Raw genomic sequence first — 11,834 nt, forward strand, 5'->3', positions numbered from 1 at the left:
ACTTCCTGAGTGGCCCAATGAGTGAGCTCGCCCATTTCCAGGTGATGATAGTCCACGTAATGGACATTGATCAAGTGGTCTTGAAGAGCATCTCCATAAGGGATTCTCAGGTCCCATTGAGTACAACCAAGCTTCGCGATCCAACCTTGGGGAAGATCATCGGCTACCAGGTCGACGGAACAATCGACACCCGGGACCAAGGGGACATATGGCGTGTTGGGTCCGAGGGCTCCAAAGCGCTCCTGGTGAGGTTTGCGGTCCAGGCGAGGGGCAGACGGCTCTCCGCTCCAGAGACTGCCAGCCGGTCCACCTGCGCCTGAGTATGATCCTGAAATTCATTCTCCTGAGCTTAGGCAGCGTCATTGTATGGGTAGTATTGATGTTGCCTACAATGATTTGCTGGCGATAACCGCGGATGATGAGATTGTCATCGAGATCAGGGAGGATCTGCGGCTGCTGTCCAGCAATGATGTAATTGTTGACGGCGTCCAAAGCACGGTCATTCTGGTGAACATTCGGTTCCTGAATGTTGTTGGGGTGTCAAGACGCCATCGGGGCCATGGGGGCATGTTGCTGGTGCTCGAAGTCATCGAGCGCGGGAGCTGGAAGGTATTCCGCGTGGACATCGTCAAAGAGCAGAACCGCATAGCGAGGCACAGGGGGCGAAAAAATGAGAAGATGAGGTTCTCGAGAAGCGTCCAAAATCACATTCGCCTGCAATTCAGGCTGGTCAATGTATTCCTCGTCGTTCTCCTCATCAGCCATTGCCACCGCCATCAAGTCCTCGTCTTCCTCCTTGATCTTTCTCGCATTGGTATAATCCCAAATCTTGCCGAAGTTGAGGTCGACATCGGCGCCAGCGGGCATCATGGGAAGAGGTCGCAGCTCGGTCAAAGAAGGGGAAAGCGCGTAGCCTTCCGACTGAGGCTTCGGTTTATCAAACGCAGGTCTATTAGCCGCCTGACCAGCGGTGATAGAGGCGGGATCGGGCTTCTCGGCGGCCACCAGATCGCCAAAGTTGGCCAGAGTGAGGTCCTTCGCGACCCAATACTTGCCATCAATGACTATGTAGGACCTGGTTGTTTTTCGACTGTCAGATTATGGGAAAACTAGTCATAGACAATGGATCTGATACGTACACACCAGGTTCCAGACGCCGTGGCACCTTGCTCTGATGGATGCCTTTGCTGGCAAATAGAAGTGTTGCTAAGTTGGTGATTGCCTTTGAGGTGTTTGGAGAAGAATAAGGAAGCCCTGATGGTCTGTTTTAATTTGAAAGCAGGTCAGTGACGGTATCACAAGATATTTGTGTGAATTCATGGACGCGGGGTCATTGCCAAAACCCTAACAGGGAGTTTCTATGGTATCCGTGACAATGACTGACCCCGTGTGAGGCTCCAAAATGCTGATGCCTCGAAGTCAGTCGAGGCTTCCTCTCAGGCGCTTTTTTTTGTGTGTTTCTAGCCAGTTGGTTCTTGTGTACATGAGATTGGCCGAGTATCTGCTAAATGTGAGTACATTGTCACATGAAAGACCGACATTTTCACCTCAAGTTGAACTGCAGAGGAGTGAACAGATATATTCATAGTTTGGTAAGAACATTGAGGAACGTGTTTGTCATCAATCTAAGGTCCATGGGCGGTTCATCATGTAAATTACATCTATTAAGTCTTCTTGACCCCCTCGGTTCAGGATTCAAAACTGTGTTTCGTAGGCTACAACCTGGGGCTCCAACGAGTCTTCTTTATGATTTGAGAATTTGAAGAACAGTTTATGTCAGATGGCACAATTGTCAGTTCATACATGTACAGTACTTGAATCCTTGATACGTTGCTCCCCTTAATTGTTGATTTGATCTTGTGTCGTTCGGCAAAATGTTTTCGTTATTTTCTCAAAAGTTACCATATCTTCACGGAATAATCATTTGTCTTACCGTACAGCATTGAGTGGAAAACACAAAGTTAGTCAGAAATCTAGAGACTGCATCAACGAGATATATCATATATAGTTCGGATCGAGGCCTGAGAACTGTGAGAGTATTAATCAAACATCCCTTCCATGTGCCGTATGAACCTTATTACAATTTGGATGAATGATTAATAATCTACAAAGATAATGAACGGTCGTCTTATGAATGCCAAGATTCGGACTCCTTGATTTCAATGCACATTGAAAGACTTCAGGGTATGTACATCCAAGCCAAGAAAAAGAGGCGGGTGACATTTTCCAAAGTGAAGTCACAGGCAAGCGAGGTAACGTGACCGAAGCCAAGGAAGGGAAGGTAGGCAGGAACGAAAATAGGTAGGCATGGCAGGCACCTCACCTTAAATGGTCTTGCCCTTTGAGAAATTCTCTCATATGTGATTTATGCACAAATCCAGCAGTGTAAACAAAGCGAAACATCTTTGGTACGACGCGTCATCGTTTTGAAGCAATAATCAATTACACAGTACTGTTTTACTCGTCTTCTGCATCTTCCACTTGCTCTTCACATTTCAACCCCTTCACAATCGTTGCAGAACCAGCCAAGCTTTACCACTCTTGCTCGGGTGCCATCCAACATGCCAAAAGACCAGCCCAGGTCGCCAATGACACGCAGTGGCCTCCAATCATTTACCGCTTACAGGGGTCGGAGCTTGGGGTAAAGGGGGCCTGGGCAGCGCCGATTACAGCGGTACCCCGCAGCATCGACACCTCGCCGCGCTCGGTTGAGCTCCTCCTCCTCCTCCTCCTCCTCCTCCTCCTCACCTTACCTCACATCATTGATAGCTCCATGTCCTCAGGTCCTCGACCCATGGTATGCGGAGATGCGTCGGCATTCACTCGGAGGCAGGCTTCCTATGGTCGACCACACTACCGAACCTCAGTATGGCCTCCGATAGCAGTGTAACTGGTCGAGACAGCTTACCAGGGGTTCGATACCGTACGGTTATTGGTCAATCAGGAACTTCTCCGAGCTTCGAGCTCCGAAATCTTCCCAGTTCAGGACCGAGGATCTTCGCGTCTTGGCTCCAAAATGTGGAATATAAAAGCCAGCGCGGCCAATCTACCTTTCTCAATATGAAAGACAGATCACCTGCAGTTCCTTCCTCCCGACATCCTCTTCTTACACGCTTCTCACCACCATCATGCATCTCCCGCTGCTCCTATCAGGAGCTGTCTTGAGCTTCATCGCTCCGACCCTCGCCGTTCCTGTCCAGGACAGTCCTCGCCAGCGCCTCCTCGACGGCAAGGGTCTGCCTACAAAGTACCGCAGCGGCTCGCCTCCCTACACTCCTGGCCACAAGGACAAGTACGATGGTCCCATTGACTCCATTGGCGATGAGCTCGATCCCTTGCCATACCGCAATGGCCTCGGAGCCTCTGTTCTTGGTCCTTGGAATGAAGCTCGATCTAGACAGAACCCAGATCTCGTTCGACCTCCAGGCACTGATCATGGCAATCTTGCCAACATGCGTTGGAGTTTTGCTGATTCTCACATTCGCATCGAGGTTCGTTTGTCCGCATAGCTTCTGTTGTAGCTTAATGGTGCTAATTAGTCTTATTTGTAGGAGGGTGGTTGGACTAGACAGACTACTATTCGCGAGCTTCCTACTAGTATCGAGCTGGCCGGTGTCAACATGCGCCTAGACGAGGGAGTCGTTCGTGAGCTCCACTGGCACAAGGAAGCTGAATGGGCCTACGTCCTTGATGGCAGCTGTCGTATCACCGCCATTGACTACGAGGGAGGCAACTTCATCGACGACGTCCAAAAGGGTGATCTTTGGTATGTTTTCACTCGTTTTCCACTGCTTCTCCTCATGCTAAACAGTTCTGTCCAGGTACTTCCCCTCCGGCGTTCCTCACTCCCTTCAAGGTCTCGGCGAGAACGGAACCGAGTTCCTCTTGATTTTTGACGACGGACACTTTTCTGAGGAGTCTACATTCATCCTCACAGACTGGCTTGGTATGGTGCCACGGAGAAATAGTAGGACATCAAAGTGACTGACAACTCAACAGCACACACCCCCAAGTCTGTCATCTCAAAGAACTTCAAGCTGGCCCCCGAGGTCTTTGCCAACATTCCCGAGGGAGAGAAGTACATCTTCCAAGGAACGACACCCGGCTCCATCAGCCATGAGGCACCCGACGGAAAGGGCGTCAAGAAATCAAAGCACCAGTTCACGCACAAGATGCTCGCACAGGAACCGAAGAAGACTTCTGGCGGCGAAGTCAGAGTAACCGACTCAAAGAACTTCCCCATCTCAAAGACCATTGCCGCCGCTCACGCCATCATCGAGCCCGGCGCCCTCCGCGAGATGCACTGGCACCCCAACGCCGACGAGTGGTCCTTCTTCATCAAGGGTCGCGCCAGAGTCACGATTTTTGCCTCGGAAGGAAACGCCAGGACATTCGACTATGTGCCGGGCGACGTTGGCATCGTCCCCAAGAACATGGGTCACTTTGTTGAGAACATTGGCGACGAACCCCTCGAGATGCTCGAAATTTTCCGTGCCGACGAGTTTAGAGACTTTTCCCTGTTCCAGTGGATGGGCGAGACGCCCAAGAAGCTGGTTGTCGACCACCTCTTCGCCAACGACCCCGATGCTGGAGAGAAGTTCTGGGACAAGGTCAAGAGCGCCGAGAAGGACGAGATCACCAAGGACACTAGCGTCGATGCCGAGGATGTTCAGACCGAGACGGAGGAACTCTGATGGGCGAACAAACAACACATCATGCATGGAAACATTGGAAACGGGAACGAGGTGGCTGAGTCCTTTGCCCTCGGTCATCGTCTGTGCTCTGGCGGCGTTTTGTTTCGTTGGGCGATGAAACGTCTACAGCCAGGGGACAAAAACATCATCTCATTTGTCGACAGAAATTGTTGATCAGTCAATAATACCATTTCATTATTCTTGGCAGCAAAGTCTATGATGTCTAGAAACAAACCCATTCTCGCGCCTTCGCTCTTTGGTTCTCTTGATACCGTCTCCACCTCTGATGCTATGTCTCCCATTGCCATCAGACAAAAGCCTTGTTTTTTTTTTTGTGCTCAGAGTCTATGAAGTCAAGGTAACCTACTCAAAGTTTACTGACAGAGCTGGGCTTGCAAAGGGTATCCATGCCGGCCACTCTAGAAAGCTTTCGTCCAAACACGATCGGATTACTCAGTTCCCGCTGCCAAGTCCAGGCCCTTGTATCACCATCAAGTCAGCCGCGCATAGATCGCCTCCTTCGCTTCTCGAACTAGAACTAGAGCCCACGTATACCACGACTATTGCACTCTCTTTCACCATCCTCTTCCATCACCGACAGATCATTTACACAACTACCTCTTTCTCTTACCGACAGGTCTCCGAAAGACGTCCGTAGCTACGGACCCAGTCTAACCAGATATCGTTGCCTCAAATAGATCTAATGGAAAGAGGGGTGGGTGCCATATTAGTTGATTGCAGCTTTTGCTCCCTCGGTGTGGGAGGAATATGACTACAATAGGCTGTAGCAGCCAGGTTCGCAACGCCCATCCGTGACCCGCGGCCAGGCTCTCGTTGCATGCGAGGAGAGAGAGCCCCTCTGCCTACGCCCCCTTGGGCCCTCGTGCCCGATTTAGGCTTATCGCAGGGTGGGAGCCGGCGGTAAGAAACGCAGAAAATAAGAAGAGAATGACGGGAAAGGAGATCCTCGGGCCCAGGGGGTGAACCAGGCCGGGGGCCTTGAGGCTAGGGGTGCGTAGAGCCGTAAGATGGATCAAGAAGGTGGTGACCGGTGACCGAAGCGTCGAGAGCGACGAGCAGAAAAGAATCGCAATCCTCATGGAACGAACCCCGCACGGCGACGACACCATCAATCCGGGCCAATAGTTCCGTTTCAGCAACGAGTTGAAGGCAGGCATTCGAGGCGCTGAGGTGGTGGTGGTGGTAATGGTTGTGGTGGTGCAGGAGGAGAAAGCTGACAAGGCCGTTTCCGCTGCCTGCATCGTCCAATGTTTTGAGCTTTCTCTCTTTTCGGTCCATTTCCCGGTGCGGGCAGCAGGCCTGTAGGGTTAGGAACTTCTGTATGGGTGTGAACGTTGCGGTTGACGACGCCCATTCCTATTCTTGGAAAGTTGGAGACAGACAGAGAGAGGAGACTGGAGAGCAACAAAAGAAGATGGCAAAGAGGGGTAAATGCGAGCACCAAGGGGCAATGAGAGATGAGGGGCGGATTGGGACTGGGCACATCACCGACTGAGTGACTGATTGATTGACTGATTGACTACAATAGGTGACCAGAGTTGGTGGCAGGGCGCGAAAGCGACAATCCCCCTGGTGTTGTCGATGGAAAGCTATTCCCATCCCAACGGCAACGTGATCTGATTCGTTGGGGTTGCAGCAAAAAGGGCACCACTGGCACATACGCAGACATGCCGTGGTAGACATGACCCGGGATTCGACCAGTGAGCATGGATCTAATACAACCCTCGTCAGTGTGACTGCAGCATCTTAATCGAAGAAACAATGTATGTTCAGTTAGGGATGCTACATATAGCATAGTCTCTCACACTCTCTCTTATTCTCAACCCCGTTCACCCTCGGCTCTTGTTGCCCTTGTCAAGCTGTTTCTGTGGCCCACAATCCACTTGCCGCTCGCCGCCCGCCGAACTGCGTTCACATCTCCATGGGTTCTCGCAGCGGGTGTCGTTTGAAAGGCTCCTCTTCCTAGGCTCCCTGGCTCCTCCTCCTCCTCCTCGCTGCTCGCTTTTGCTTGCGAGTCACTCCCGTTAGGCTAGCACCGAGTGGCTGAGGCCTAAACCCCGGTCAAACCCGGACTTCACCCCGGTCTGCAGGGCCGGAATACGGCACCTGATTCGCGGGCTTGGCATACCACCTCAACCGGGGAAATCAAAAGCTTGTCCCGTCGTATCGAAGGCTACTTGTAGGGGGTGACTTGGGGGAGCACAGAGAGCGGAGACTGGAAGAAGGGGTGTGTGGCCGTGTGGGAACAACTCGGTGGAGTCCTGTCCTGGGAGCCCACGCCCACCACCCGGCACACGACATCTAGCCTCGTCATTGCGTTCGTCTATCCAAGATGGCCCTGCTAGAGCCGATGGCCGCGACGGGAGCGCTATTGGACGGGTATGTACCCCGCGTCTTGGTCTTAAGTTGAACGGGAAGGGAAGTGCACAACGGAGGGGGAGGGGGCCAACTGGGTAGGGGGCTCTCGCGCGGGAATTCCGGTCTTGCGTCAAAACTAACGTACGTCTGATATTTACAGGCAGGTCGAGAGAGAGAGAAGTGTGAGAGAGAGCAAAGATAGATAGAGACCTGACGGAACGATAGGGCCGCGAGAGAGAGAGACAATCAAACACACTTCCCACTTTCGGGTTGCACGACTAAGCCAGCGGTATCTCGCATGCCAAAGAAATGGGGCTCTGTATTGCGTCGTCGTCGTCACCTTGATATGGGAATATGGGTACCACATACATTCATTCCATTGCGACCCTTCACTTTTGGTCAACTCCAGTCCTGCACTAGAAGCTGAGACCGAAAAGGTCCCACGCATGCGCTGCGTGCGCCAGAGAGAGGATCAGAGAAAGCCAAGTGTTCTATGTCTTGGATGGGAGAGCCTGTTATCTCAAGTCACCAATCCGGATGAGGAAATTCGATATGTCTTTGCCGCCAAGCTTCCCGTGTAGACTGCCAATGCATGCAACCCCCAAGAACGTGCTTTAGGTACCAAGTGTCGGTGTTCGCTAAGAGGCATTGGGACTTGCCTATTTCTTGGCTTGACGCTTTTTCGACTACCGCAGTGCTAGCCGTGGCATCACACAGTCATCATACACACACCTCTCTCTCTCACTCACTTTCGCTCACCCATTTACCCGCTCAGTCATCACTCACATACGTACAATACGCACGTACACACACACACACACACACACACACACAGAAATTCTGCCTTGACTGCCCATTAGGTCGGCCCGTTTTGTCTGCCGGTGGCGATCGTCCGTCCTTTTCAACGCCCTCGCTGTCTCACAAGATTCGATGTGCAACCTGCCAAGACTCAATCGTGCTTTGGTAAGTCGTCAATAGCCACGAGGAGGCCAAGAGACACCGGCACTTGGCAGTGGACTTAGCATTGCGGCTCTCAGATGCCAAGTGACGAGATATCAAGTCTAATACAAAGTCTAATGAGTGCAAACTCAAAAACAAACAAAACCGCAATGAATAAGAGCATTAAATCAAAGATGCGATGCTCATGGTTTCCCCGTCTTGTGAAATGACGAATGAGAGGGCGCGGACCGTTCATCTCAGCTGACGTGACTCCAAATCTAGCCTCCGTGCCCAGCTGCGTTCGTACTTTACTAAGTAACTTCACACATTAAGGTAGTGTGTGCTAAATATGTGGTTGTCTCTCTTACTCCAAATATTCAACTGATCCTATTCTCGTCCCGTCCAGTAGCCATTGACTTTGATCCCCCAACCCTGGTGCACATGTGATCAACGTACCGTTTCTTTGCCACGCCACGCTAGGTACTATTCACAAGTCCTTTTCCTGCTATCCCACGCGGGATGGGTACCAGTCAGTTTCACTTTGAGTTGGATGGACGTCTGCACCCGACTAGTTTCCAGGGACCAGACCTGAAGTCTTGCTTGTACGTGTAGCTTATCATGTTCCTTTATTGGAGAAAAGTTGGAGTTCTGGTCTAATGTCTTCCTTGTCCCCAAGCTATTTGGCGTTCATCGCGGCGCGACTCCGCGCGAGGGGGCTGGCTGGCCTCGCTCGACGTAACGCAGGCCTACCCAAACTCCCACCAATCTGAGGCTCTCGACACCTTCCATGGGCTGAACAGTGATCAAACTGCATTAGATCCGGTGTCATCGGCATGTGAGGGGATACCGAGTGTCGTCCGAAGGAGGGTACGGCAGTTCCTTGCCTAGATTGGGCCAAGTTCTGTACACACGCAGGAGACCATGATGCTGCTGCGGTGGTGTTTTCTTGGCTCACGCCTCCCCTTCTTTCTCCTCTTGCCCTTCTTGACTTTTCTCTACACGTATTGGATGGTATAGTTATCCGCCTACAAGGTTCGGGTCGCTATCCCATGTGGTTGCTGTGTTGTACTGGGGGACGGGCGACTTGCGCAAGAGGGCAAGCTGCAATGCGCGGATCAGATGCGATGCAGCAAGCATATAGAACACCTCCATCAGCGTGGCGGGAGGGGGAGGGGTCTGACTGAACTGAGTTGTTATCTCTAGGATCAAGTCAAATATCGAATAGTTGAGACCGGATGAAGGCAATGACTTGAGTCTTTCTTGAACAGATATAATCATCCCAACTGCTCTGAAACCAATTTGTCTGTTCCCATCACATCAGCCACCGACGGCCCCGGACACTTCTCTTTCCTCACTTTCCCTTTCTCATATTTTCTTAAACAACGGCACTTTGGGTCCCTTTCTGCTGTCAAAATGGAGAAGATCACCAGAAAGGTCGAAAAGGTGAAGGACGAGTTCGCGACAGATGCCAGTATCGCACGAGCTCGCGACTTTGTCGTTCAGGGGGCCCCAAAACTTCCATCAGCCGCGGGAGTCTACCTTCTCGATAAGGTCCCCATCGTCCAGTGGCTTCCTCGATACAACCCGAAATGGCTCATCACCGACTTCATTGCCGGTCTGACCGTGGGTGTCATGCTCATCCCGCAATCCCTGGCTTACGCAAAAATTGCAACCATTCCCATCGCCAACGGCCTGTACTCAAGTTGGCTGCCAGCTGCGTTTGCAGTCTTCATGGGAACCTCAAAAGGTTTGTTTGCACATCTGAGTTGACTTTTTCAAGTGATTCTTTGTTTCTGACTTTTGGCTTGATGTATAGATCTTTCAACCGGACCGACTTCCATCTTGGGCCTCCTGACAGCTGAAATCGTCCGTGATCTCAGCGAGGAAGGATTCGACATCTCAGCAATCGCCTCATCCGTGGCTCTCATGGTCGGAGTCTACTCACTCGTCATCGGTCTCTTCGGCCTCGGATTCCTCCTAGACTACGTCTCCTTCCCAGTCCTCACAGGTTTCATTTCAGCCGCAGCCCTCGTTATCGCCTTTGGCCAAGTTGGATCCCTCGTCGGCTTGACAAACGTGCCATCCGGTGTCTTCAACGTCATCGGTGATGTCCTTCGTCGTCTGCCAAAGTGGGACGGGGCGACGTGCGGAATCGGCTTCGGAACGCTACTCATTCTCGTCATTCTTGAGAAGGTGGGCAAGAAATACGGCAAGAGACACTTTGCCATCAAGCTCCTCGCCAACTCCAGAGCCGTTATTGTTTTGGTCGTCTTTACTCTCATCAGCTACCTCGTCAACCGCAACCGCGAGAAGTCAGACTACGCTTGGAAGGTCAGCCAAGTCAGCACCCACGGCATCACCCAACCTATCGTACCCGCCTCGAACTTGGTCCAGAAGGTCGCTACCAGGGCCGTTGCCCCCCTTGTTGCCAGCACTCTCGAGCACTTGGCTGTCGGCAAAGCTTTCGGCAGGAAGAACAACTACCAGATCGACCAGAGCCAGGAGTTCAACTACTTGGGTGTCGTCAATATTGTCAACAGTTTCTTCAGCACCATGCCCGTCGGTGGTGCCATGTCTCGAACTGCTGTTGCTTCCGAGTGTGGTGTTAAGAGTCCTCTGACCGGTGCAGTCACTGCTGCCTTTATTCTCTTGACGCTTTATGTTTTGTCCCCAGCCCTCTACTGGCTTCCTTCTGCAACTTTGTCAGCCATTATTGTAAGTGTCTTGCTCGCTCTGAGGAGAATTGAACAAACATCCACTGACCGGAAATAGATCATGGCAGTTGTCCATCTCTTCGGTCCTTTGTCTTTGTTCTACAAGTTCTGGCGCATCTCCTTCCCCGACTTTGTTGCCTCGATGGTCTCTTTCTGGGTCACCATCTTTGTCTCAGCCGAGATTGGCATCGGTGTTGCTGTAAGTCCCCTTGTCTAAGAGCAACCCGCCCTCCCCCCTTTCAGCCATGACTAACTTTGAAATCAAGGTCGCATGGAGCATCGTCTGGACTCTCCTCCGCTCCACCTTCGTCAAGCCCGAAATCCACTCCAGCAGTGCAGAAACAGCCACCTCCATCCCGCAGCCCATCACCCGCATCACCAGCGGCGGCGGTCGCCAAGTCACAGACGAGCGCATGGAGAACGCGCGCATTTCCATCCCGGGTGACGCCATCGTCGTCGACTTCAATGACGCAATCTTCTTCCCCAACGCTGAGCGCGCGAAGACATCGACGCTCACGGCCATCAAGCTCGTGTACCCGCGCGTCGAGAGCAGTCTAAGCCAGGATGACAGAGAACGACACTGGAGCGTAGCAGCAGAGAAGCGCTTGGAGAGGCTGAGAGCGCAAAAGCAGATCCGTCTCAAGGAGACGCCACTTGCTGTTGTTGTATGGGATTTCACCATGGTGCCATTTATCGATACTTCAGGCATCATGACGTTGAAGGAGCTCAAGGACGAGATCAAGCTGCATTCCGGCAAGGGTGTGCAGATTCGAATGGTTGGCATGTCAGACAAGGTTCGGAGCCGATTCGTAAGGGCCAACTGGCACTTGGTCGATCTGGAGGAGTGGCGAGAGGAGGACGCGGACCTAGTGTACCCCACCATGGAGACTGCAATTTGGGATCGTGATGATGGCTCTGGAGCGGACATTTCGAGTGAGAAGAAGGGCTGAGCCTTGGACGAGTTGGAGCTTCGAAGTACCGTTCCCCTGAAACAGGCTTGATAGTAGTTTGGCCACCCAGGAATGGCAGGAGTATGATTCATGAGTAACATAAATATTGCAGCTTACCAGATACCTATTTCTTCAATTGATCTCGACATTTACACAGA

The 11,834-nt window shown here is 52.0% G+C and overlaps 3 protein-coding genes across 3 annotated transcripts; 2 read left to right on the top strand and 1 right to left on the bottom strand.

Annotated features, from left to right (window-relative positions):
• Window positions 1-540: 540 nt before the first annotated feature.
• Window positions 541-1,943, bottom strand: N0V96_002834 (uncharacterized protein; the record flags this gene model as incomplete). The annotated part of the gene is made up of 2 exons (XM_065756641.1): window positions 541-1,064; window positions 1,934-1,943. 2 exons carry the CDS (start codon window positions 1,941-1,943, stop codon window positions 541-543), a joined length of 534 nt encoding a protein of 177 aa, XP_065615010.1.
• Window positions 1,944-3,128: 1,185 nt separating this feature from the next.
• N0V96_002835 (uncharacterized protein) lies at window positions 3,129-4,694 on the top strand (the record flags this gene model as incomplete). Its single annotated transcript, XM_053187114.1, has 4 exons — window positions 3,129-3,491; window positions 3,552-3,766; window positions 3,822-3,946; window positions 4,000-4,694. 4 exons carry the CDS (start codon window positions 3,129-3,131, stop codon window positions 4,692-4,694), a joined length of 1,398 nt encoding a protein of 465 aa, XP_053054618.1.
• A 4,731-nt stretch (window positions 4,695-9,425) lies between these two features.
• N0V96_002836 (uncharacterized protein) lies at window positions 9,426-11,676 on the top strand (the record flags this gene model as incomplete). The annotated part of the gene is made up of 4 exons (XM_053187113.1): window positions 9,426-9,759; window positions 9,829-10,727; window positions 10,785-10,925; window positions 10,993-11,676. 4 exons carry the CDS (start codon window positions 9,426-9,428, stop codon window positions 11,674-11,676), a joined length of 2,058 nt encoding a protein of 685 aa, XP_053054617.1.
• Window positions 11,677-11,834: the final 158 nt, after the last annotated feature.

The sequence above is a fragment of the Colletotrichum fioriniae genome (genome assembly GCF_027942845.1).
Source record: "Colletotrichum fioriniae strain IMI 355084 chromosome Unknown scaffold_2, whole genome shotgun sequence".
NCBI classification, from domain to species: Eukaryota; Fungi; Ascomycota; class Sordariomycetes; order Glomerellales; family Glomerellaceae; genus Colletotrichum; species Colletotrichum fioriniae.